Consider the following 27,376-nt stretch of genomic DNA (forward strand, 5'->3'; position numbering starts at 1 on the left):
AAAAGTATCTAAGCACATGCATTTTATTTTGAAAGTCAGCTTTTTAAATTCCTTTACAAGTTAAAAGTGATGCTTTTACTTCTAGAAATGGTGAATGGTCCAGAATACATTATTGCACTTCCATAGCATCCACGGGAAATGCTCAGAAATCAGATCTTGCCAACACATGGAGAGTAGCTCTGTCTCTTGGCAGTTCACTGATTATTAACCAAGCTCACAACCACCCACATACAACTCAGAATTCTAATTTATTAGTTTACAGTGGAACTTAGCCTTTTCCTCTGAACCATGGACCAGAGCATCTGTGTTGACTCATTCTGCCTCTAAAGACAGATGTACCTACACATCGGTGATCTCACTTACCATGTACATGTCACATTTTCTTGTTATTTTCTTGTCGTTTTATTGTGACTTAGTTTGGTCTTTTATTGTTACTGTTTCTTGTCCAACTAACAGTGAGCTGCATGAGTGCAGGGACCAGGTGAAAGTTTCCTTCTCTAGCCCAGTGCCTATTGTGTTTGTTGAGTGAATGAATTCTCTGAGCCTTGGAGCAACTTGACGTATAATCAAATCACAAGAGACATGGAAACATAAAATGTGAGAAGAAAATACAAATCCCTATCATTGCGTAAAATCTTGGCTCTCACTTAGGTTGCAATCACTTGGAAAGGTTCAAAGTTAACGCCACCATAAGCTCTCCAATGGTCTGTAGGGCCACCTAATAGGGAGACTGCTTGGAAATGAGCTCCGCTTGAGCCACCGCTGAGGAGCCACAGCTGCTGAAGCTCCCCCTTCAAAATGAGGTTTTACTTGGAGTGGCAGCAATTGGGGCAGACAGAGGTAAATGAAAAGCAGTCAAGTCCACTTCATCAGATTCGCAATATAATCTCCACTCCTGTAGCATCAACTGTAATAAATATTTAGAGCATATTTTAAATTATGGGATTTTTAAACTCCAGTTTAGTTTGTGGGTTTTACTCTCCAACATCCAAACACTAGGCAATAAGGTGGCTTTCAGATTTTAACAGAAATTCTTCACTCTTTATCTAGCACTTGTTTTAGTCCACAGTGGACAGCTTCATGACTCCCAAAAGAGCCTACAACACCATAGCTAGTGGAGAGCAGAATGCCTAAAGCAGAACCGCACATGACAAAGATGAAGGACACGAACCAGCTGCCTGCCAGATAATTAAGCAAGACATTTAAAAATCAGTAGCTACCAAATAATATTTCACTAAAAATGGTGCTTTGAAGAAAAACTAAGGATTGTTTTTATTTATATATGGCACAAATTAACATTAACCTTTTATAAAGTATCATGTTTTAAATCGTTTCCCATTCGCAAATATAATAACTTAAAATAACCAGTGGAATTACTTTTTCCCAATCCTCATTTCAAAGCTCCTCATTATCAGCCAAGTCCATTTCAGCTTTAACATCATGTTAGATGCTTCCATTACAGGACTATAATGGTTTTAGAAATGCATTTGTAGCTCACTGAACTGTATTATCTACAATACTTAGCATATATTTAAATTATTGAAAATAAAGTACAAGGTCTTTTATTTTTCTTCATGGTGCTTTCAGGAAGACATCAGGATCTTCTCTTCTCCCTAAAGAAAAATAATAACAAAAATTAAGAAAGATAAATTTGGAAGCTATTAAGATTACTGGTTAACTCGAACTTATAATCATAAAATTTCCAACTGCATAAAGCTCACAGAGGTACAACCCAATGATATAGCTCAAGGAACTAATGCTTAAAACTGATTTATAAATTATGAAATGCAGAGCAGAAAAGAACAATTAGGCAATTTCTAAATTGGAGTTCTATTTCCATGTCTATGATAAAAGTCAACTATTCATTAATTTAATTTACCACTTGAGTCTAATTCTTACTTTATGCTTGAGCCCGGGTCTCTGTCAAAAAAAAGAGATATATCAACTCATTTTCTTTTATCATAAATATTTATTGTTTCTATCAGGCATATCTTCTTACTCCAAACAAATGATTAACCCCTTTCAATGGATGACTAAACAATTACATATCTGATGGCTGCAGACGTTGGCTAGTATTTGGTCATTAGCCTGACACGTGCACTAAAATAGCTTTGCTCAGGAAATGTAACAATTTGTGCCTGTGGAATAATAAAGTCTACTAATTTCATTTTCTTTGCTACAGTAAAATTTCACTAATTCAGGCACCACAAATTCAGAAATCAGGATCACGTGGGCCAGGCTAACATTAGCTTCTCCCTCCTGAAAGGAAAATCTAATTTACTAAGCAAAGGCAAAGGACACCCAGGTGTTCTCTGAGTTGTCCCCTCTTGCACATTATTTGTGTCTGAATTAGTGAACTGAAATGATACTTATGTATTGACAAAAGAGAATGGGGAGAATAAGATGGAATGTTGTGGGCTCGTAGAATTTTTTACATTTTTGCAGGGATTTTTACTATAAAATTTCTTTCTACTTTTTCAAGTACAGTTTACAGTCAATATTATTTTGTGTTAGTTTCATTAAATTTTATAGAACAGCATATTGAAATCAAAGCATGGGAATAGTCTCCTCCCCTTTCACTTGATTTGCTGGCTACATCTACTTTCTCATTGCATTTTTCTTATAGAACTTCCTATCTACACTAATAAAAGAGAAACATGCAAATTAACCATCACTCCGCTATGCCAAGCCACGCCCACCAGCCAATCAGGAGCGAGTATGCAAATTAGCCCAACCAACCAAGATGGAGGCCGGCCACAGAACTGGAGCAAGCAGGAGGCTTGGGTTGCCCTGGCAATGGAGGAAGCCAAGCTTCCTGCGTGCCCTGGCCGGCCCTGGCCTCCGCTCAAGGCTACAAAGTTTCAATTATAGAAGATAAATAAATCCTAGCTACTTGCTTCCAGCCGGCCCTGGCCTCTGCTCAAGGAGGCGCTGAAAAAAAGAAAAAAAGGAAAAAAGGAGGGGCTGGGACCTTGGGTCGCTGGTGGGTGATCAGGCCAGGATGGGACAGCAGTTGTGAGTGATCAGGCTAGTGGGGGGCAGGGCCATTGGGGGTAAGCAGACCAGCAGGGGGACCAGTTGGGGGTGAGCAGGCCATCAGTGGGGGTCAGTTGGAGGTCATCAGGATGGGGGGGGCAGTTTTGAGTGAGCAGGCCAGCAGGGGGGCAGTAGGGAGTAAGCAGGCCAATGGGGAGGAAAGGTGGGGGCGAGCAGGCCATCAGAGGGGGCAGTTAGGGATGATCAGGCTGGTGGGGGGGCATTTGGGGGAGAGTAGGCCAGCAGCGGGCGCAGTTGGGGGTGAGCAGGCAGACATGCAGAGTGGTTAGGGGCAATAAGGCAGGCAGGCAGGCAGGCAGGTGAGTGGCTGGAGTCAGCAGTCCCGGATTGTGAGAGGGATGTCCGGCTGCCGGTTTAGGCCTGATCCCTGTAAACCGGCAGTAGGACATCCTTCAAGGGGTCCCAGATTGGAGAGGGTGCAGGCCGGGCTAAGGAACACCTCCTCCGTGCACGAATTTTGTGCACCGGGCCACTAGTAACTATATGTTTATGAATAGATTGGCTCATAACCTCAAGCTTCCAAATCCCAACAAAAATTAACAGTAGGGTGGGAATCTGGGAGAAAAAAAGGGAAGGACACTAAGAAGTACAAACTTCCACTTAGGCCTTCCTTCCCCCAGCTGCCAGCACCGGCTTTCCTCTGGCACCCAGGACCCAGGTTGGCTTCCCTCCAGCCACCCGCAGGCACCTGGGACCTCAGCTGGCTTCCTCCAGGCCGCCCGCAGGCACCTGGACCCAGGCTGGCTTGCCTCCGGCCATGGCTTCATCAGGAAGGGCATCCGGAATGATGTCCAGAAGATGTATGGTCTAATTAGCATATTACCCTTTTATTATTACGGGGATGTAAAGCACAGCATAGGGAATACAGTCAAAAATTCAAAAAAAAAAATTCTATAAAATAAAACCCTAATATGCAAATCAACCGAACAGCAGAACAGCCAGCAGAACGACTGGTTGCTATGACGTGCACTGACCACCAGGGGGCCAACACTCAACTCAGGAGCTTCCCCCTACTGGTTGAGGGCAGCTCCTGCATTGAGCATCTGCCCCCTGAAAGGGAGGCGACCGGCAGCGGTGATCGGGGGAGACAGAGCCGGCCAGTGGGCAGCACCAAGCCACCAGCCAAGGCAGGTGCCAGTGGGGGCCTCCCAATTGCCCCTCCTGCCGGTCGCCCCACAGATAACCCTGATTTCCAGCCAGGCCTAGGGACCCTACCCTACATATTGGGAACAGTCTCTTAGATTTAAAAATTAAAACCTGGCAAGGCTACTCTGACACTGAAAAAACAGGATGATGCAGCCATGACATGCATGGACTCTGGCTTGCACATTTTGTGGTCAGCCCTGATTCTGACATTTATAATTGTGTGACAAAGCCAATTACTTAACTTCTCTCTGCTTCAGTTTTTCCACCCATAAGATGGAGACAATGGTACTACTGACTCAGAAGGATCATGTTATGTACTACTTTTTATAATCAGGGCAAAAAAATGTAGCTGCCCATACAACAGCAAGATGCCTTTCACCTATATGAAAAGTATGGTCACTGGTGCATGCAGTGTCCCAGATTGTGAGAGGGATGTCTGACTGCCGGTTTAGGCCTGACATCCCCCAAGGGGTCCCAGATTGTGAGAGGACGCAGGCCGGACTGAGGGACCCCGCCCCCATGCACAAATTTCATGCACCGAGCCTCTAGTATCATAATAACTATGTATGATGTCAGATGGGTACTAGATTTACTGTGGTGATCACTTCATAAGTTAATAAATGTTGAATCACTATGTCATACACCTGAAACTAATATGATTATATATGTCAACTGTAATTAAAATAAAAATTTGATCCTGGCCAGTTTGACTCAGTGGGTAGAGTGTTGGCCTATGGACTGAAGGCTCCCTAGTTTGACTCTGGTCAACAGCCCATGCCTGGGTTGTCAGCTCAATACCCAGTAGGGGATATGCAGGAGGCAGCCAATCAATGATGCTCATCATTGATGTTTCTATTTCTCTCTCCCTCTCCCTTCCTCTCTGAAATCAATAAAAATATACTTTAAAAAATAATAATAAAATTTTGAAAAATTAACAGTAAACCATACCTGTAGTACCTTGTGTACTTCTAGCTGAAGACTTCTCAACTGGATACTGCAGAGGTATTACAATACCTTGATCTGGCTTCTGAAATGCTGAAATGAGATTTTTTATTTTCCGAAAAAATCTTTTATGAACCCCAGGTGCTGTCTGGAAAATAAGAGGCCAAGAAAATTATTCAACTACCTTATAATGCTACGAAAAGCCCTACAAAATGTGTGAGGAATGTTTAGAGAGGTAACATTTGTGTAACTTGTTCAAATATTTGAAAAACATAAGGAAGAAGAAAAAACAACATCCCAGAAGAGCTTACTTTGGTTGGCTGAATTTCCTTGCAAGAGGAGCTAATGAGCTGTCATTCCAGTTCTCCCAGGGGTGGTATTAGTTTGTACAAGCTCTTGCTCATTGCCTTGCCCTTCCTGCCTGCTACCCATCATACATCCCGAACCTCTAAGGGTATACAGGCCATTACCTACAATGAATTCACCAACTTAGAAGATGCGGTTAAACACAGAAAAAACTTAGATCCTACAGGTCATTAATAAAAAGTCTGAAGAACAAAAACAAAACAAAACCACTGCCACGTATCCTCCCTGTCATCATCCCACAATATAAAATGCTACACAGGAAATTAAAATTGACTGTTATCATACACACAATGCATCGCTAATTTAGTCCTTATATGCTCACCTCACAATATGTCCTGCCTCATCCTTCACATTAAATTTTCTCCTCCTTGGGAAACTTCCGTTTCCTCCCCCAAATTACTCTTGCTTCAACACTTCACTGTGACAAAGTTTTGTCTATGACACGAAAATGAAAGTCTGTATAAGGTCACCATTATTTATTTGTTTGTTTGTTTCCGAAGACATCATTATTTGCAAGTGACTAGTAAAATGTATTCCTTTCCTGACATCAGTTCTCTTGCAAAAACACAGCTTGAAATCAATAACAATTTCCTGCAAAGGCTTATGAGCCAAGCTTTAGGCATCATCTCAAAACTGTCATTGGACATGAAATAAAATAGTATTGCTATAGGCAATTGAACAATGACTAGTTTTTTTAGAAAGCTGTTTTTCAGCTATTCCATCTGGAAAATTTTTGAGGTGGGAGCTGTTTGTTAGCATTTAATGAGAAAACATGAGGGCTGGCATGTAGAATTCTGCCAACTAGGCTAAAAGCTGAAGACAGCACACTGTCCATAGTAACTCTCAGTCATTTCCTGCATTGGAGTAAGTAATTTTTCAGTGAAAGCACTGGGAAAGTTCTTTTGAGCTTTGAATTAGTGTCCACTCAGGCTCACACAGCTAGGATCATCAGTAGGTAGAGACCACTCTTGCACTCAGCTCCAACCCTATAAAAACACGTTCCCAGAACTCTACTTCATCCAAAATAACACGGTCATTCTTGCAGGGGTCCAAACAGTTCTTTGGCTCCAAGATAAAATCTCCAAATTGCAAAGGCAAGTTCTAGGCAATTTAGAGATTTTATAAAATACCTCCTTATATCTTCCTTAGAGCACTTTTTTTCATTTTCAAAACACTTTCCCACCTCTGGTTCCTACTGGTTCCTCAGAGATTGGCAGTTATTGGCTGATTTGGTTATTCTCGTTTGACAGATTTAAAAAAAAATAGAAATGCAAAGAGATAGTTCATCTTGCCCAAGGTCCCACAGATGACCAGAGGCAGAAATGGCTCTATATCCCAGGACCTCGTCTCTTGCCTTTCCGATCAGGGCTAGACCAAACAGGTTATAGTAAAGTTAGAGTCACCAACCAGAAGAGAAACTATACACTCCCCCAGTGTGGAAAGATTTCAAACCACACATCTTAGCTGTTCTTATGGCTTGTAAAATCATTTATCAACTTTTTTATGGGGACTTATATGCAGTTAGCACTTGATTATCCACGTTAACAGAGAGGAATAACAGCACTGGATTTATTAAAACAATTTGAATTGGGGATGACTGTTTTGTTGGCAAATGGCTGACCTCATTTATAGTGCTTTGCTTAGGTTAACAAGTAAAATTATTTAACATTTACCGATCTACTGATGATCAAATAACCAGAAAAGCCCAAAGGCCCTAAAGTCAGCAGGGAGAGGTTCCTACAATTATTACAAGTCACTTCTGGCAATGCACATGTTCATAAATGATAGGTGACTGTATGTAGGATTCTCTGAGTTAACAATTTAGCAAAATTTTAGCCTGAGTCACACTAGGCAATAATAAAACTTAAAAGTCTATCTAAAGCTAGAAATTCTGTACTAGCCGGTTTTGCTCAGTCATTGGACATGAAATAAAATAGTATTATTTTGGATAGAACCTCGGCCTGTGGACTGAAGGGTCTCATGTTTGATTCTGGTCAAGGGCACATACCTCTACCTCTACCAATAGATGTGTTTCTCTCTATGTGTTTCTCCCCCTCCCTTCCAGTCTCTCTAAAAATCAATGGAAAAATATCCTCGGGTGAGAATTAAAAAATAAATAAATAAAATAAAAAACCCTGCTTTAAAAATAAATATATAAATAAAACTAGAAATTCACATAAATATTTATCTTTCATAATCCAGTGGATCCAGGATTCAATTTTATTCCACTCTTTGAAACAAATCTCAGCCTTACCTAGATTCCTTGCACAATCTTTGCACAGAGGATGGAATCCTACTGCCATGATTTTTCCTGCAGTGTGAAACTAAAACATTGTTCTGAACACAGTGCAAATATCTGTCATTTACCCAATTTTGAAAATACGTTTACCACAAGAATTGTACCACTGACAACTCCCATCCTGTCACTGAACTAAGCTATTGTTCAAATTTGGACATTTCCCATATTGTCAACTCTTAGTTATCTGTGGAAACATGTTTCAGACCACAGCTGGCCTTCAATATGCTCTAGAAAAATTTCTTTCATCCAGGTGATATGAGCTCTGGGAATACACACTAGTTTAATATTCACCTTAGCAAAAATACAATAGAGAAGGCAAAGTTAGCAGACAGGGAAAAAATGCAATATGCATTTCAAAAAATAAATCTAAAGAGTTTTTTAAAACTCTTTTCCCTTTGGAAAAAAAATGCCAACATTCTGCTCTCTTGGTGCAGAGAATTGCAATATCACTATATTTTTATATAAATAGGGTCAAAACAGACAAAAGCATGAGACTTATTTATGTTCAGTAAGTCCTCTCTTCCTTAACATGATCACAAGTATGTAACAATCTGCATATAATGTTATACTTGAAACAAAAGAAAACAAGTCTGAAGACATGGTTAGCTAAACCCTGATCATTTAAGACCCTTTTCATAAAAACTGTCATTCCACAGCTGAAGGCTACTTCACTAGGGAGAACAGCTAGTCCAGGTCAAATTACATACAAATATACGTGTAGATATCATACACAACTATTCTTCATAATAAATGAAATTTAATTTCTTAGTTAATCATCTCTGCAACAATGCAGATATTTTTTAAAAATAAACAAGTATAAATAATTTTTATTCCAAATGGTACTGGTTTCCTCTAATTAGTACTGCAGTATTAATTATCCTGATATAAAGCAACAGTGTGTTTGAAAAGTTGCCCTGATTCATCTCAGTAGTTCAAAACATTTGTAGTTGCAATTTATGCTTTCTGGTTTACTGATGAATTTGTAAACATTGGAGCTGTTTTAATTTTTTTAAGTCTAGGATTTAGAATTTCTTAAATGCATAGATTTATTGAGTTATTAACAGAGGTTGATATTAGCATTTATGTTTTCAAACAGCTCACAAAGAAGTGCTCTTGTCATAAAAACAGACTGTTTTAAAGAGTCGGATATCAGAGAAAGCATTTGAGGTCAAAAGTTTCAGTTGTAGGATCCTCTACATTGGTAATATCTAACCTAATAATAGACAAACATGCAAATTGACTGCACCTCCGCTATGCCCACAGCCAATCAGAGCAAACAAGATGGCAGTTAATTTGTATATGCAGGCGCTGAGCGGCCTGGGTCCCGCAAACATCCTCCGGACCCAGGCCGCTCAGAGCCTGTAGGCCTGCACTTAGGTCCTGAGCGGCAGGGGCCCCAGAACGCCCCCTGGCCACTGGGAGCCTTGGCGGGGCGGGAATATTCCCGCCTCGCCATAGCGACACGGGAATGTTCCCACCCCCAAACACTTGCAGAGGTCTGGGGTCTGGGAAACATTCTCCAGACCCAAGCCACTCAGAGCCTGTAGGCCCGCGCTTAGGTCCTGAGCGGCAGGGGCCCAGAATGCCCCCTGGCCACTTGAAGCCTAAGGGTGCAGGCGCCAAGGGGCTGGGTCCCGAAAACATCCTCAGGACCGAGGCCAGTCCGAGCCTGTAGGCCCCTTGCTTAGGTCCTGAGTGGCAGGGGTCCCAGAACGCCCCCTGGCCACTTTGAGCCTATAGGTGCAGGTGCCAAGGGGCTGGGGGCGGGGCGGAAACATCCCGTGTTACCATAGTGCCCCCAGCCGCTTGGGAATGCTCCAGCACCAAGAGGCAGTTTGGGTCCACGCCCCCAGCCTGGCGCACACGATGGGGGGCTGGCTGCTGGCCTCTGGGGTGTGTGGAGACCCCCGGCGGCCACCGCTGCGTGCGGCCCAGGGGTCCCTGCATGCCCCCCAGCCTGGTGCCCATGGTCAGGGCTCATACAGGAGGCAACCAATCAAAGTGTCCCTCTCACATTGATGTTTCTCTCTGTCTCTCCCTCTCTCTTCCACACTCTCTAAAAATCAATGGGAACATACCCTCAGGTGAGGATTAAAAAAAAAAAATGCATATCCTATGAAAGACACATCTTGAAAATGCCTAAAGAAAGTTGTCATTTTTTCTTGGTGAAGGGACTGGAGTCCGTGTTGATGAAAACACCTTGGTGGCTGTGGTGACTGGCAGTGGCTGCAGCAGCAGGGTGATGGGGCTGGTACCTTCCCCTGATCAGCCCGGTTGCCTCCCACAAAGGAGTGTGGGGAGCAGGCCTAAGCCATCAGTAGGACATCCCCTGAGGGCACCCAGTATGTGAGAGGGGGCAGGCTGGGCTGAGGGACCCCCCAACCCCAGTGCACGAATTTTGTGCACCGGGCCCCTAGTATGATATACTACCCTTGTACATGGAAATAGAATCATTCTACAGGTATTTCTTGCCATGATACAGTGACTTTCAAATGTTTTCAAAGCTATCAGAACCCATTTTTCTAATGAAATCTTACTCAGAACTCTAGGTGATAAACAAAATAAAAGAGAACTGCTCAGATTAAAGACAAACTGCGAACCCAAAGCCTACCTGCCTATGTCCTTCTCTGCCTCTGCAACCCCCAGACAACCCCAAGACACCCAGGTGAAAGAAACATTAATATTTTGCAGAGTATAGCTTAAAAACCACTGCCATGTTCCCTCTATCTCTATTCCACCTCTCCATGTCCTTCCCACTTGGCTTAGTCGGGAGTCCTGCCTTCAAACTTAGAGCATCCCTGGTTACCCTAATACTTGGAAAACCCTCCCTTCTTTGAACTCCTGTGATAAATAAGGTAGCACTTTATTATATACAATCATATTGTTAGCAATTTGGGCGAGTTCACATTTTTGAGGGCTTACTATGTTCTAGGTCTTGTGGTTAAGAACGTTCTTCATATGCATTATCTTATTAATCATAAACTAAGCCCTATGAATAAGGGACTATTTTTAAGCTCATTATACAGATGAAGAAACTGGTTCATAGAAAAGTTAAGTAACCTGCCCAAGGTCATAGACCTATCAGGGAGGAAGGGAGACCCAACTTGGAGCCCAGATCCACCTAACAGCAAAGTCCAGGCTCTCAGATTGCTATTTAATTCATGTTGTATCTCCCCAGGAGTATTATAAGCTTTGAGAAAATAATCCCCCACAGCAGCAACACTCATAGTGGTACCATTCACTAAATAATTGCTGATTTAATTATTGTACACATTTTTATATGCTTTCTAAAATTTTGCATAGGCACTAAAAGTTTGACACAGCTCCACATTTTTTATTCTTTTCCCCAAGGTGAGACCACGCCATACAATGGTGGTTAAACAGAACTGGGACCAAAATTCTCTAGAGGCTTCTTAATGATCCATGAACACTTTTGGATTGCCGCTTTAGTGATTTGAATCTGATGAATATTTGGGGAATGTAGGATTTGACAGCTCTTTTATAAAACCAGCCTAAATCCAAACACCTCCCTGATACCCACAGAAGTAAAAATAAAAGATATATACCTCAGCACTCCAAGAACCTGTGTCTGTCTGGGATACTCGGTATGTATAAATGTAACCTTGATACCTGTGAAAGAATAAACTCCATTACTGAAAAATTCCAAAATAACAAGTGGATGCTCTCAATTTGAGCTTTACTATTACATATAAATGTCACATATACTGGGACACACACATATGGCACCATGAATTCATAGGAACAAAAACCTGGGGAATCTAATTGGCTTTCATATTATATCCAGTAGATCACAGTTTCCAATAACCATTCTTTATCTTTTCCTTTAAAAAAATGTAGGAGCTCACACTCCTAAAGATGTGTCTAGTTGAGAGAAAATTCAGACAGAAACAAACTAGAGACCTGTGTTGCAACTGGTAAAAATCATGAATTATTAAATAGATTTAACTAAGTATAGCCTTATTATTTTTCAGTACATATAGAGCATTAAAGTGAAAACATTTCACTGGGATAAAGTACTATCAGGCCCACTTAAAATAATAGGAATAATAATGTTAATTGTAAGTATAATAAATGTAATACTATATTCCTAGATTACTATTACTATGTTACTTTATAATACAGGGTGTCCTAAAAAATGTATACACACTTTAAGAGCTTATAGCTCAATTTTGAAAATTAAATATATTTTAATAAACACTGCCTTTGTAATTATTCAAAGTGTATGTATACATTTTGGGGGGATGCCCTATATATTATAAAATAGAGGTAACAGCAATTTGAATTAAAATGGAGTCCTGCTAAATTACTACTTGAAAACAGCTTATCCTTTCAGATGGAATAAATATTCCCCCTCATTACTCAGTGTACATGCATATTGTATATCTATATATTTGATTTCTACTACATACCAAGAGTTTTATATGCTATATTGGTATGCTCAGGCTGCCATAGCAAAATACCATAGACTGGGTGGCTTAAACAAAAGAAATTTATTTTCTCACAGTTCTGGAGGCTGGAAGTCCAAGATCAAGGTACCAGCAACATAGGTTTCATTCTGAGGCCTCTTCTCTTGGCTTGTAATCAGCCACCTTCTTGCCATGTGTTCACGTGACCTCTTCTTTTTGTGCGTGCATGGAGAGAATGATCTCTTTTTCTTTTTCTTCTTTTAAGGCAACCAATCTTATTGGATTAGGGCCTCACCATTATGACCTCATTTAACCTTAAATACATTCTAAATACCTATCTCCAAATACATCCACATTGGGGGTCAGGTTTCAACATATGAATTTGTGGGGGACATGACTCAGTTTATAGCATTCTACCACTGATACCCCCAAAGTCACGTCCTTCCCATATGCAAAATACATTCATTCCATCACAATAGCCCCCAAAGTCTTAAATCATTCAAGCATCAACTCTAAAGTCTAAAGTCCAAAGTTTTATCTAAATATCAGCTAATCAGATACTCAGAGACTCTGAGTATGAGTCATCTTGAGGCAAAATTCCTCCCCAGCTATGAACCTGTGGAACCAGAAGAGTTGTTTGCTTCCAAAATGCAATGATGGGACAGGCATAGGACAGATATCCCTATTCCAAAAGGAAGAAATGGGAAGGAAAACAAGGGTGACAGGTTCTAAACAAGTCCAAAACCTCATAAGGCCAAGTCCATTAGATATTAATGCTTGAGAATAATCTTCTTCAGGTTGATACTCTGCCCTCCAGGCACACTGGGTGTCACTGTCACCCCTACAGTTCTGCTGGGTAGCCTGGCCCACTCAGCAATGTTGGGTTCTAATTCCACTTTGAAACCTAGGTAGAAGCAGACTTGCCCTCCTGGGCCTGTGTACTCTGAGCCGATGGTGGGAGTGGCATCACTGGTGATCTCTGAATCATCGTAAAGGCCATTCTTCCCTTTTCTTAAAAGATAAAGCATGCTTGCAGCCAAATTGTTCTGTTCTCTGTCCTATTCCTTTTGGCCCAAATTGACAGTTTGGAGGCTTGGCTCCAAACTCTATTTCTGACTTCTGCTGAAATGGCTAGTTAACAACATGGGTAATCTCCTTAAGGAGTGATTATCTGGCCACACCCTTGGTGTTCTCTCTCCAGAAGAAGTTTCCTCATTTTTTGCCATATGGGTAAGCTAAGAATTTGCCAAATCTTTAATTTCTGATTTCTTTTCGCTTCTCAATGCTTTCTTGAATTCATCTCTTTCCCTTTGCATTTTATTATAAGCAGTTGGAGGATCCAAGGCACTTCAACAACTTCGCTTAGAAATTTCTCCTGCTAAAGATCCAATTTGCAAGTTCTACCTTCCACAAAACACCAGACCACAGTTCAGCTAAAATCTTTCCATTTATAACAAGGATATAAATTCTTTCCTCCAGTTTTTAATAACATGTTCCTATTTCCATCTGAGACCTCATCAATGACCTTTCACATTTATAGCTCTACCAACACTGTTCACGGCAATGTAGGCTTCGCTTAGCATGCACCTCCAAACTCCTCTAGCCTCTACCAATTGCGCAGTTACAAAGCCATTTCCATATGTTTAGGTATTTGTTACAGCAACACTGTATTTCTTGGTACCAAAATCTGTATTAGTCTGCTTAGGCTGCCATAGCAAAATGGCTTAAACAAAAGAAATTTATTTTCTCAAAGTTCTGGAAGCTGGAAATCCAAGATCAAGGTGCCAGCAACATAGTTTTCATTCTAAGGCTCCTCTTGGTTTGTAGGCAGCGACCTTCTTGCCGTGAGCTCACATGACCTCTTCTTTGTATACATGCATGGAAAGAGATTTCTCTTCTTCTTCTTATAAGGCCACCCATCTCTTGGATCAGGGCCCCACCCTTATGACCTCATTAAACCTTAATTATCTCCTAAAGTCTCTATCTAATATAGTCACATTTGGAGTTCGGGCTTCAACATGTGAATTTGACAGGACCACAATTTAGTCCATAGTACATGCATTATCTCTTTTGGACCACACAACAATCTTATGAGCTTTCTCTTACGAAATTCATTTTGTAGATGAGAAAACTGAGACTTTGAGAAGTTAAGTAACCAGAGCCACACTAGAGATCAAGCAGCAAAGAGCGATTTGAATCAGGCCTATTTAACTCCAGAGTCCCAGCTCTTGACCCCCACACTATAATAGATATAGATTACTTATTACATTTTAGTATATATAATAATGCTACTTAATTTGCCTAATAAATTTTTACTTCATATAAAAGTAAACTTTATGCTGAATTATTTCAAATTATGAATCTGAATCTGAGTTTGAAGATATTTTCTGATTAGTATTCTTAGCTACAAATTTGGGTCAATATTGATTAGAATACATACTGAATTCAGATAAAAATAAATGTGTTTAAACTTAAATGAACAGATGATTCTAAAGCATTCGAAACAGAGGGTCATCCTTGAGTAACTGACCTCATTTAACCATTAACCCCCTTTAGTACTAAGTCCTTCAATATGTGGATTAAATTACTATATATTTAATCAATGTCCATCAGCACTGATTACCTTAAGGACAAAAAAACTCCCAAACACTCTAATCAGTTTCATTCAATTTGTAAAACAAAACAAAACAAAACAAAACAAAAAACAAAAAAAAAGATCAATTTAATTGCTGGTGCAATTATAGGAAATGTTTCATTTTTGTTATGAAGGCTTATCAGAATATTTAGATCATATATAAAGTAGGTTAATAGCCGAAACCGGTTTGGCTCAGTGGATAGAGCGTCGGCCTGCGGACTCAAGGGTCCCAGGTTCGATTCCGGTCAAGGGCATGTATCTTGGTTGCGGGCACATCCCCAGTAGGGGGTGTGCAGGAGGCAGCTGATCGATGTTTCTCTCTCATCGATGTTTCTAACTCTCTATCCCTCTCTCTTCCTCTCTGTAAAAAATCAATAAAATATTTTTAAAAAGTAGGTTAATATATGCATATGTATAATATGTCAAATAAATATTAAATATTACATTGTTAAAGTATTATGTTTTTTTAAGCAATTGAAATCTACGTCAAAGTCCACCGATTTCAGTAAGCACTCTACAGGGAACAAGGCAAGAGCTTTGATTTCCATTTTTCACCATGGGAACTCAAACGTAAAGCTTGAAATGATTTTCTTAAAGTCACACAAAATGGAGATAGAAGCAGGGAAATAGACCTTAAATCTATTTTCCCTCTGGGAAGCAATTAATGGCAATAATTTGGTACCATTAAAGGTGACGTGGAAAGGCATTATTTAAAATCTCAGCAATAATGAAAGCAAAATTCTAAGTAACTGGTTTCCCACTTTCTAAAACAGTGGGTCTCTAAAAAATACAATGAATCTATTTCCCTACTATCATTCAGCCTCATCTAGTCAAAATAAATGAGTCTGTTTTGAAAATTGTTTCCTAACGAATCTGATCTTATCTCACTTTCAGTTAAGCAGCAGGAACCTGAGTACCACTTCAAAAGTCCTTACCTCCTTCAGTCTCTGAACAAGCCTGTGTCGGTGACACATAAAACTTCTGGTGATTAACCCATCTAATATTAACAATTTCCTATTCCCAACCCCTCAAATTTCTGAATGAGCAAAATTCTTTCACCCCTCAGATAAGCCAGCAGTTCATCTCTTCCCCTTTCAAGTCGCTGAAGTAGCTGACCAAGGAGGGATCCCCTATAGTCAGCTCTCACTGTCATATGTCAAGGATAGAAGAGATCTAAAACAGGACGATTCAAGTTACATTCCTAGGGTAACATTATCGGCATTACCTGGGATTTTATTAGAAATGCAGAATCTCAGGCCCTACTCCAGAATTGCTGAATCAGAATCTGCATTTTAACAAGATTTCCAGGATTTCTCTAAGAACCGGAAAGTGACTAACATGCAAAGGGAATACCCACACCTCATTGGGAATATTAATGGCAATTTCCCCAAAGTCAAGCTGGCTCCTTTAACTCACTCAGGAACTTCTGTGTCATTTCCCCAAGAGTCACTCAGTCTATGCATTAAGAATGAAACTTTATTTAAATATAAGCTGAAGCTTTTTTTAATTGTTTCAGTTCATTGAGCAGTGTTTCTGAAGCATTTACTCCCTCTTCCCCAACAAGATTTTATAGTTTTGTTTTCTGTACCTTTTATTATGAACAATAACTTTGTAATATAAAATTCAACTAAAATATTGAATTTTTTTTCAAACTACACATACTCTCTCCCTGTCCACTGAAAAATCACTGCTGTAGAAAATAAATAGGCAAATTATAACAAGAGCTATAAAAGTGTGCTTATTTTTTATGTAATGACCTTGCTCATCTTCATACACTTCAAGAAATCAAAAAGCAAAAGTAATTTGACAAAGGTTTTCATAGTAGTTTTATTTTAATAGTGAAAAAAAATGGAATTAACCTAAGAATCCCTAACTAAGAAATGTTCCTCAAAATAAGGAAAATTTCAATAGAAAGAATGGTTCAAAATTATACCAAAATTCAAAGGTATTAGAGTCCTATATTTTTCAGAAAAATGTAAGCATATGGACTATAGTATGTTGATATAAAATGATAGTATGTGAAAAAAAGTGGACACTGATTACAACTGTTCAAAACTGTCTGTTCCTGTATGTATATAAACTAGAAGTAAATTTAAACTAATATAAACATACTAGAGGCCTGGTGCAGCCCAGCCTGCACCCTCTCCAATCTGGGACCCCTCAAGGGATGTCCAACTGCCCGTTTAGGCCCGATTGTGCCTTGCGCTGCCTAAATCAGCTGGGCCTAAGAGGGCAGTCGGATATCCCTCTCACAATCCAGGACTGCTGGCTCCCAACTGCTCACCTGCCTGCCTTCCTGATTGCCCCTAACCGCTTCTGCCTGCCAGCCTGATCACCCCCTAACCACTCCCTTGCCAGCCTGTGTGCCCCTAACTGCCCTCCCCTGCAGGCCTGGTCACCCCTAACTGCCCTCCCCTGCAGGATTGGTCCCCCCCAACTGCCTTTCCTTGCAGGCCCAGTTGCCCCCAACTTCCCTCCTCTGCCGGCCTCATCACTCCTAACTGCCCTCCCCTGCAGGCTTGATCGTCCCCAACTGCCCTCCCTTGCAGGCCTGGTCCCTCCCAAATGCCCTCCCCTGCTGGCCAACTTGTGGTGGCCATCTTGTGTCCACATGGGGGCAGCCATCTTTGACCACATGGGGGCAGCCATCTTGTGTGTTGGAGTGATGGTCAATTTGCATATTACTCTTTTATTAGATAGGATCCTTGAATGTTAATTTTCCCTATAAAGTTATATAAGTGACTCATAACTTTTTTTAAAGAAAAATAAGCATACTCTGGTTTCTCTTCAGCTTGCATAAATTGTTCACCTTTTACTAAAGATTTCCATGGAAAGAAACAAAGAAAAAAAAAAGAGAAGTATAATTACCATTTGGAGCTTTACAAGTCTAGCCTATGCAAATCACAAATCATAAAAATATCATTCGTTTTTAAAAACTGTTACATCCCGCCTGGCTGGTGTGGCTCAGTGGTTGAGTGGTGATCTATGAACCAGGAGGTCACGGTTCGATTCCTGGTCAAGGCACAAGCCCGGGTTGTGGGCTCGATCCCCAGTAGGGGCTATGCAGGAGGCAAGCGGATCAATGATTCTCTCTCATCATTGATGTTTCTATCTCTCTCTCCCTCTCCCTTCCTCTCTGAAATTAATCAAAATATATATATATATATATATATATATATATATATATACACACACTGATATACTGAGTGGCCAGATTATTATGATCTCTGAACGCATAATAATCTGGCCAATCAGTATATATATATATATATATATATATATATATATATATATATATATATTAGAGGCCTGGTGCATGAATTCGTGAATGGGTGGAGTCCGGCCAGCCTGGCCAAGGGGAGGGGACATGTACAGTTGGCCAGCCTGCCTGCTGGTTGAACTCCTGGTCAAGGGGACAATTTGCATATTAGCCTTTTATTATATAGGATATACACTGAGTGGCCAGATTATTATGCATTCAGAGATCATAATAATCTGGCTACTCAGTGTATATATAAAGCAACGGTTACATCCCTTTTAGGATTACCTTTCCTGTGACTCCTTCCATTAATACAAGCAAACCAAGAATGTAGTGCAATCTTAACTTTTTTCTCCCATCAAACCTTTTGTCAGACATGTTAATAAGCTTGGAATTTTAATTTTATCATGAAAAAAATCTAGAAAATGAATAATTGGTGGAAAACAGTAGATTTTTTTGTTGTCTCCATTTATTTTCTTAACTAATATTTTGCATTTTAATGATTACAAAGGATATGCTGATTCAGTCCCTGCTGATATTTAAATTTGCCTTTCCTGCCCCCCTCAAAAGTGGGTGGGGGTAAAGGGGAGAGATCAACCAAAGGACTTGTGTGCAAGCATATGAGCCTAACCAGCGGTTAAGGACAACAGGGGGTGGGGGCATGTGTGGGGAGGGGTGTGGGATGGGAATGGGGGAATGAGGACAAATATGTGATACCTTAATCAATAAAGAAATAAAAAAAAACATGTCTGGTTAGAAATAGACAAAAAAGAAAGAAGCCTGACTTATTTTCTCAAGGGGTCAGTGTCAGGGACAGATCTTGGTTTAGAACAGATAAAACCACATCAATTCCTTCTTTATACCGCTTCAAGGACTACACAAAAGAAAAAGGTTACCTATATATGATTTCTTCATGACACTGCAAATAAAGCAAGATAATATTCATGCTGCCTGTGTCTATACAAACTAATGCAATGTGCAAAGTTTAAGGCACAATTAAAATGTGACTGATTTTTAAACAAATATTTCAGAACTTGTATATCCAAAGGAATGGTATCCTATACAAAGCCATTATTATTGAGACTATACTCTGATCCAAGAAGTTTCTGAATTTCTTATAGCCTAATATTCATTCTATAAGAGTGAATTTGAATTTTCAGAACTGTCCAAAGTCATTCAGCTTCAAGTCTGATGGTAAAACTGTAACCCCAGTTTTGATGAGTCATGACAATAAATATAATCTCTTCTCCTGAACTGCCACATAACATTTTATTTATGTACTCCTATAATGGTCTAACTTTGTATTGCAATTATTTATAGAACTTTTATTTATAATAAATACCTACTACATGTTAACTTTGTAAATATTAACTCATGCAATAATCCTCATAAACAACCCTATGAGGTAAGTACCATCCCTCTTTTCACAAATAAGGAACCTGAGGCACAGTAAGTTTAAGTACCTCGCCCAAGGTAAAACAGCTACTTGATGGCCAGAGTTGGGATGCATACCAAGAGAATCTGGCTGGAAAATCTGGGCTCTCTCTTATATCAGAGGGAATTAATTAACAAATTGGTTTTAAGATGAATCCAAAATCAGGCCGAAGGGCTGAAGCCAGAAGAGAAGAGCCCAAAAGAGGTCAACCCAGACATCCCCTTTCCTTAACCTAAATGAAAACTTCAGACTAGTATTGCCACTTCAATTTTATATTGTCAACCAGAGTCAGCACTTGATTTACTGGACTGTAAATTGTCCATTTGGTAGTTTATAAATTTCAAATTTCATCCTAGGCTGGCCTTCTGGCTTGCTCTGCCAATAATGGATTATGCTCAATTAATCCAAAATAATTATGGTGGTGACACCAAAGCACATATTCAATTGTATTTAAAAACTGTAAGCCCAGCCAAGGTGGTTGAGCGTCACCCTATGAACCAAGAGGTCACAATTCGATTCCTGGTCAGGGCACATACCCGGGTTGCAGGCTTGATCCCCAGTGTGGGGCAAGTAGGAGGTAGCCGATCAATGATTCTCTGTCATCACTGATGTTTCTCTCTCTCTCTCCCTCTCCTTTCCTCTCTGAAATCAATAAAAATATTTTTAAACTATAAGTTAAGTTATAATTTCTCATTCTTTCAAGTTCTATGTGACACTGTTCCTCTCTGTTACAACTGATAAGTTGCGATTTTATTTTGTCACTGCTCCTTCCCCCATTTCTCCAGTGAAATTATTTGATAGGCATTTTATTCCCAGTCATCCTTTAAATCTTAAAGGACAAAAAGATAATTATCCTTTTATGTCAAGATATATATGTCAAATGACTTCGTTATGTGTCCTTGAAGCTAAAGAATATAATAGCACGTCTTTCAAATATTCTATTAGATAAGTAGCAAACAAAGTCAGATATGTACAGAAGTATGCTAATTATGGAAATAAACTATTTCTTCAAACTAATTGTTTTAAATATTTTAAATTAGTTTTTCTCTTATCACTATCAAACTATCCCAGTGGGTAGCTGGGACTTTTCCAATTATTATCCACCTTGAGGATGAGAAGGGAAGAAAAGTGAGAGCTCAAATGTACCTTAGTGAAAAGAAACGTGTCACATCTTGAAAATAAAAAAAAAGAATAAAATTAAGTTAAAACTATTAGCATTAATGAGAGCATTTTGTATACTGGGTGAATATAAGAAAAACACATAAAGTCAATAGCTTTCCTATGCAACAGAAAATATAGTGGAAAAAGATTCTATTTACAATAGAAACGAAAGAATCAACACACATTTATACACATTATAACTAGAAATAAACTTAAAACTGTGCAAGACCTACATGAAAAAAACTACAAACCTTTATTGATGGATGTAAATGAAAAAATTAATAAATGTAAAGACATGTCAGGTTTGGGGGTGGGAAGACTAAATTCCTTAATGATGACAATTCCTCCTTTATTTATTAGTGTAATCCCAATGGGATTTTTTAAATTTAACAAAATTATTCTAGAATTGAATAACCAACAGATAAGAATAGCAAATAATTATTTTTTATTGTTGTTAATCCTCACCTGAGGATATTTTTTCCATTGATTTTTAGAGAGAAAGGGGAAGGGAGAGAGGGAGAGAGAGAGAGAGAGAGAGAGAGAGAGAGAGAGAGAGAGAGAGAGAGATAGGTCAATGCGAGAGAGACACATCGATCAATTGCCTCCCGCATGTGCCCTGATCAGGCTGGGGATCAAACCTGCAACCCAGGTACAGGAATCAAACCTGAGGCCCTTTTGGTATGAGACCCCCACACTCTAACCACTGAGCACACTGGCCAGGGCAAGAATAGCAAATACTTTTTTAATGTATTAAAACGTTATGTTACTCCAAAATGAGTCTCCCCAGAGAGTGTCATGCTGCCATGCAGATTGTTTCTAGCTAAAACTAAAACCTAACAAACTCAAGAAGTTTTGAGTTTTTTTCCTCCCCCTTATCTCCCTAAGGGAATTCAGATAGAAAAAAAAAACTGCTTCAGGAATGAAACCTTAGCATATTCACTTTAGCACATACGAATTAAATGTGGCAGACAGAGAGGATCAAAGCAAGTCTGTTTGTTAGATTCTCTTCTGTGTCATATTATTTCTGGGTGGCCCAACAAGAAATCATTTACCATGTGTTTGCTCTTTCTCAACTACCTGTGAATTGCTTACTTTCCCTTTGAAGTCCATACCCCTGCCTCCCTCTCCTTAGTCCAGAAGGGCATGTAAACAAACTTCAACTGCCCAATATGTCCTAAGGTTTCATATTCTTATTGAAGCCCGTATGTATATATGTAATAAATTTGGTCATTTTGTTCTGTTAATCTGTCTCATGTTAATTTGATTATTAGTCCAAGCAGAAGAACTTACAAGGATAGAAGGAAAATTTATTTTCCCGCCCCCACAATGTGATAGTGCTGGTAATATAAGAATAAATAGATCAATTGAGCCAAACAGATAGTTGCAAAACAATAATTGTTATATGTAAGAATTTAATATATGGTAAAGGAGGCTAATAAATCAATGAGGAATGAAAATTCTATTTATAAATTTTATGGGACCATTGTTAGCTATTTCAAAACAAAATTAAATTAGATCTTTTCTCCACATTAAAATAAAATTCTAAATGAAATTAAAGTGTTAAATATAAACTAACCAAACCACAAATTAAAAAGAAAAATTGAATGAAGTTTTTATGACATTTCTGGAGGAGAAATAACTGTCTAAACTGGGAAGCAAAGAAAGAAATCAAACACAAAGAAAATGAGTGACAGATTTGACTACTAAAAATGTTAATTTTTCTGTGTGTCAAAGAAAACTAATGGCAAACATGAAACTGAGAAAAGATACTTTCAACAGATCAAGAATAAGTATATAAAAACCCATAATGTGTTAAGAAAAATAGTAAGATCCAAATGGTTAATGGGTAAAGTACATAAAGAGCCAATTCATGAACGAAGAACTACAGCAGCTTTCCAATTATAAAAAAGACAATCACTAATCAAAGAAATATGAAATAAAGAGACACTAAATTTCAAGAATTTTTTTAAATAGGATTTCTCACTTCTAGGGATGGTGTGGTGAAATGGACACTCTCATGCATTACTGGTGAACAAATATATGAATTGGAAGAATCATTTAGGAAAAAATATTCGAAGATCATGTATACATCAAAAATCCCAAGCTGTTCATGTTTTCTGACTTAGAAATTGCACATCTTTAAAATGTATTCTAAAGAAGTAATCACAAATAAAAAGAAAACTTTATGGACTGAAATAGTAATCATAATGGAATTTATAATAGCGAAAAGTGGAATTATTCTAATGTCTAAAAGTAGATTATTGGTTAAGGACAATATAGTACAGTCACTGGCTGGACTATCATGCAGCCATTAAAAATAATGTTTGAGCCCAACTGGCGTGGCTCAGTGGTTTAGTGTCAACCTATGAACCAGGAGGTCACAGTTCAATTTCCAATCAGGGCACTTGACTGGCTTTCAGGCTCTGTCCTCAGTAGGGAGTGTGCAGGAGGCAGCCAATCAATGATTCTCTCTCATTATTGATGTTTCTATCTCTCTCTCCCTCTCCCTTCCTCTCTCTGAAATCAATAAAAATATGTTTTTAAAAAATAAAAATGTTTAAAAATCATTTGTAAGAACATTACATATGAATGGGTGTTTTGTGAGATTTTTTAAAATCCTCACCCAAAGATATTTTTTCCATTGATTTTTTTAGAAAACAGAGTGGAAGGGAGGGAGGAGGGAGAGCGAGAGAGACACATTGATTGGTTGCCTCCTGCTTGCATCCTGACATGGGCCGGGGAGCGTCTGCAGGCTGACACTCTAACCACTGAGAAAACCGGTCAGGGAGAATGGTTTTTTTCATGTTAAGCAGAAAACTCATCAGAATACAATTATTGTAAGAGCATATGTGTGTTTACGAAAAAAAATTAAAATTAAAATTAAAATTTAGAAGAAAATCAACTTAATTTTCAATAATTGTCTTTAGGTTATAAAACTATATATGGTTTTTCCCTAATTCCCACTATCTATATTTTCAAATTTCCTATAATATGAATAGATATTAAGAACTATTTTTAATAGACTTACTTTACAAAAATATAGGTTTATTTATTGAAAATAGTTAAAGAACAATTTCTCACTTTAAATGTAGGTGAGCAGTCCTATAAATAGAAAACTTCTTTAGTACTTTATGAGATTCAATTTTCCAAAACTGAACAGGGGAAAAGGACTATCTGAAGGCCATGACTGAGGGTTCAGAACTGAGGAAAGGAACAAGCATAGTTTTAAAGTATAGTTTATAGTTTGAAGGCAAATGCAATGTTATATTCCTACATTAAAAATACAGAAACTAAAGCTCAACCAAACCTTTTTGAATAATGGGAGTAAACAGAAGATAGAATGAGAAACTATTCTGAGCAAACCCTATAATCACTGAATGTTTATTAGCTATACCTTATTGTTCATGTGTATATGACACCATTTACATGGTTATTTCTACTACACATCATAAGCATATATGTTTTTGTTTAAAATAAGTGCATGGTTTATTTAAAAATGAAATGTGATTTTGTTATTACAGCCTAGTACTAAAATTAGAGGGGAAGAAAGGGTTATGTTTATCAAAAGGGACTCCTGACTCAAAAACGTTGAGAAACTCTCATAAAAAGCAATATATCCTAGTGTCTTCCCTTTGCAGCAAAGTCTGGCAGTCACCCTCTAAGACTTGGAGGGCTCCAATGTGCCCATCAAAAGATGCTAGGGGGACTCCCAATTTGCCTACTATTTTCTGCAACTGCATAAGGAGATTTGCATGGAAATTCAGTCATAAAAACTGAAAAGACAAGTATCACACGATCTCATATGTAGAATCTAATGAACAAAATAAACTGATGAACAAAATAGATCCAGAGACATGGAAGCATGGAACACACTGACAAATCTCAGAGGGAAGGTGAGGGGGAGAATTTAGGAGGGGGGATAGATTAACCAAAGAACTTGTATGCACATATGCATAACCCATGGACACAGACAATAGTGCAGTGAAGGCCTGGGCAGGGCTGGAGCAGGGTGGAGGGGGTCAATGTTGGAGCCCTCCTGCAGTCCCTCCACAGCTGGCCAACCTCCCACATCCCTCCCCAGCCATTGTTGTTCACTGATGGGGTCCCTCAGCCTGGCCTGTACCCTCTCACAATCCGGGACCCCTCAGGGGATGTTGGAGAGCCAGTTTTGGCCCAATCCCACAGGCCAGACCGAGGGACCCTACTGGTGCATGAATTTGTGCACTGGGCCTCTAGTACTTTCAATAATAAAGATAAATTTTAAAAGCAGATACTTTAAAAATTAAAAGAAATAAATAAGCTGTATTTATGCAAGATTCCCTTTGGATGAAAACTTAAATGTTTGAGAAGTCCCCACCTGCCTAGATTAATTTCTTATGTGATCCTGGCCTACAGGGGCAGAAGGCTAAAGTTGTCCTTGTCTTTTGCCTATTTTATAAACAGCAATCTTATGGAAAAGGCAGGGAAAACATTACTATTCCTGTTTTACAAATATGGAAACCAGAACCCAGAGAAGTTGAGTGACTTCCCCAGAGTTCCACACACTGGCCTCCTGATATCAATCCAAAGCTCTTAGTAGTAAGAAACAGTATTTGCTTTGATGGTTCATTCATTAATTCAAAAATATATATTGTGTACCTTTTATGTGCCAGATTGTGTTCCTGGTGTACGAAACAATGTCCTACCCCCATGGAAGTTTACATTTTAGTACGAGAGCCTGGCAATAAATAAGTAAACAAGCAAATGTCAGGTAGTTTAAAGCTCCTTGAAGAAAAATAAAGAGATGTAGTAAGAGAGACAGGAGAGAACACTTATTTGATTTCAGAGAGAAAGGAAGGAGAGAGAGATGGGAACATCAATGATGAGAGAGAATCATTGATCAGCTACCTCCTGCACGCCCCACACTGGGGACGGAGCCCACAACCTGGGCATGTGTCCCAACTGGGAATCGAATCATGACCTCCTGTTTCATAGGTCAATGATCAACCACTGAGCTACACCGGCTGGACTGGTCCACTCACTTTTCCATCTTCTTTTGAGAAGAACAGAGCCTAAGAATACTACTTGGTTTTCATTGACCTTCCCCAGTTTCCGCTTGAGGGGAAAAAAAAAACACAATATAAGCAAAACAAAGATATGAGCCCAAAGATTGAATAGCTTCCAAGTATTTCCTTTGAAGCCTTTATAATAAATGCGTTTAGCGTGGCCTGACAGTTGCCACAAACATGGCTTGATCAATAAATAAATAAATAAATAAATAAATAAATAAATAAATAAGTAAGTAAATAAATGAAAATCCTCTGTCACCAGCCTCGGTATAATCTTTCTTCATTGGCCCAGGAAGTACTTTAAAACCTTGCAGTGTATCATTAGATACCGAAATTACTACCAAGCATTTTCCCTCATTTTGTTTCTATCTAGAACCTACTGTGCAGAGCTGGTGTTTTCATATGGGTGTTTATATCCTGCTGACAAAAAGTAATTGAGCTACGTACTTCCTTAGAAATGTCCCATGGATACTGAAAGAAACTGACTAAAAGAAAATATATAATAGTAATAATAGCTTACATTTACAGCTTACTGTGTCTCAGGTCCAGTGCTCAAATTTTTACTTGAATTATGGCATTTAACCCTCACAATTCTATGAGGTAGGTAGTAATATTATACCCATTTTATAGATAAGAAAACTGAGGGACTAATGGTTAACTTGCTAAAGTCACAAACCTAGCATTGGACTAACACAGGATTAGGTCTCAGATCCACATGACTCTGGAGCCCTGGAGCAAAAACGAAGTTGCTTTTGATTCAAAATGGGGCGTTAGACATAGATGTGCCTAGGTGAAGGGCAAAGCTGATTCATAACAAGGGTGTTCTCCCTCCATGTCCTTTACAACTTTTGTCTGTACTAGCTTTTATCAAGAAGGGGTCCTGCCCCAGACACAGCTCTTCTAAAGGAAGCTGAATAAGCAGATCCAGAGAGGCAGTTTTACTCACAAACTTCCCCATTTCAGCAGCCTACTGAAAATGACATTGCATTCTCAAAGTAATGGATTTAGTTTCTTAGTCTGCTTCCTCTTCCTGAAGTTGATGGTCTTCTTTTGAGATGATACCTCCAAATCCATTTAAAGAAAGCTGGGGAGAAGCCTTTCTTTCTCTCAGATGCTGGTGGCCCTAAATCTGGCTGTTCCATCATCCCAGGCCTCTACCTTGCTGGCCTATACTAGAGGACAAAGGGGAAGTGGTAAGTCGGGATCCTGGGTCTTTCCCTGAACAAAGGTAAATTCCAGACTTCATTTCCCCACTCAAAAAGGAGTTCTCTGCAACTGAACCAAAAGGTCCTGGGGAGGCCTTTTATGGAGATCAAGAGGCCAAGCGAGTGAAATACACAGCATGGTCCACCATGGCCCTGGGCTGGACCTGAGAAAGCACATTGCCTGCCCCCACCACCCATACCCACTGCCCGTGCCCACCCTCTGCAAGCCCCAGGCCCAGCCACCCCACAATGTACTCACAGAACACACAGGCAGTACGCCCCTGGGACACTCTCACTGTCCCTCAGCAAATAGCTGCCGTCCAGACCGGTGGCAAGCAGGAGCTTCTCCCCTGTCTCACGGCTGATTTTGCCATGATACACAGCCACTGCGTCCAT

General features: G+C 39.4%; 1 protein-coding gene across 2 annotated transcripts; it reads right to left on the minus strand.

Moving 5' to 3' along the window:
• Window positions 1–1,559: 1,559 nt before the first annotated feature.
• Window positions 1,560–27,376, minus strand: SH2D1A (SH2 domain containing 1A; the record flags this gene model as incomplete). Of its 2 annotated transcripts, none has more annotated exons than XM_079766009.1 (4): window positions 1,560–1,613; window positions 5,152–5,293; window positions 11,377–11,440; window positions 27,240–27,376. In XM_079766009.1, the coding sequence occupies 4 exons, from the start codon at window positions 27,374–27,376 to the stop codon at window positions 1,573–1,575; spliced, it is 384 nt and encodes a 127-aa protein (XP_079622135.1). The 2 variants fall into 2 exon arrangements, with proteins under 2 accessions (XP_079622135.1, XP_079622136.1); XM_079766010.1 differs by having other exon boundaries at window positions 1,573–1,613; window positions 5,161–5,293.

This window comes from Cnephaeus nilssonii (genome assembly GCF_951640355.1).
Source record: "Cnephaeus nilssonii genome assembly, chromosome: X".
Taxonomy (NCBI): Eukaryota; Metazoa; Chordata; class Mammalia; order Chiroptera; family Vespertilionidae; genus Cnephaeus; species Cnephaeus nilssonii.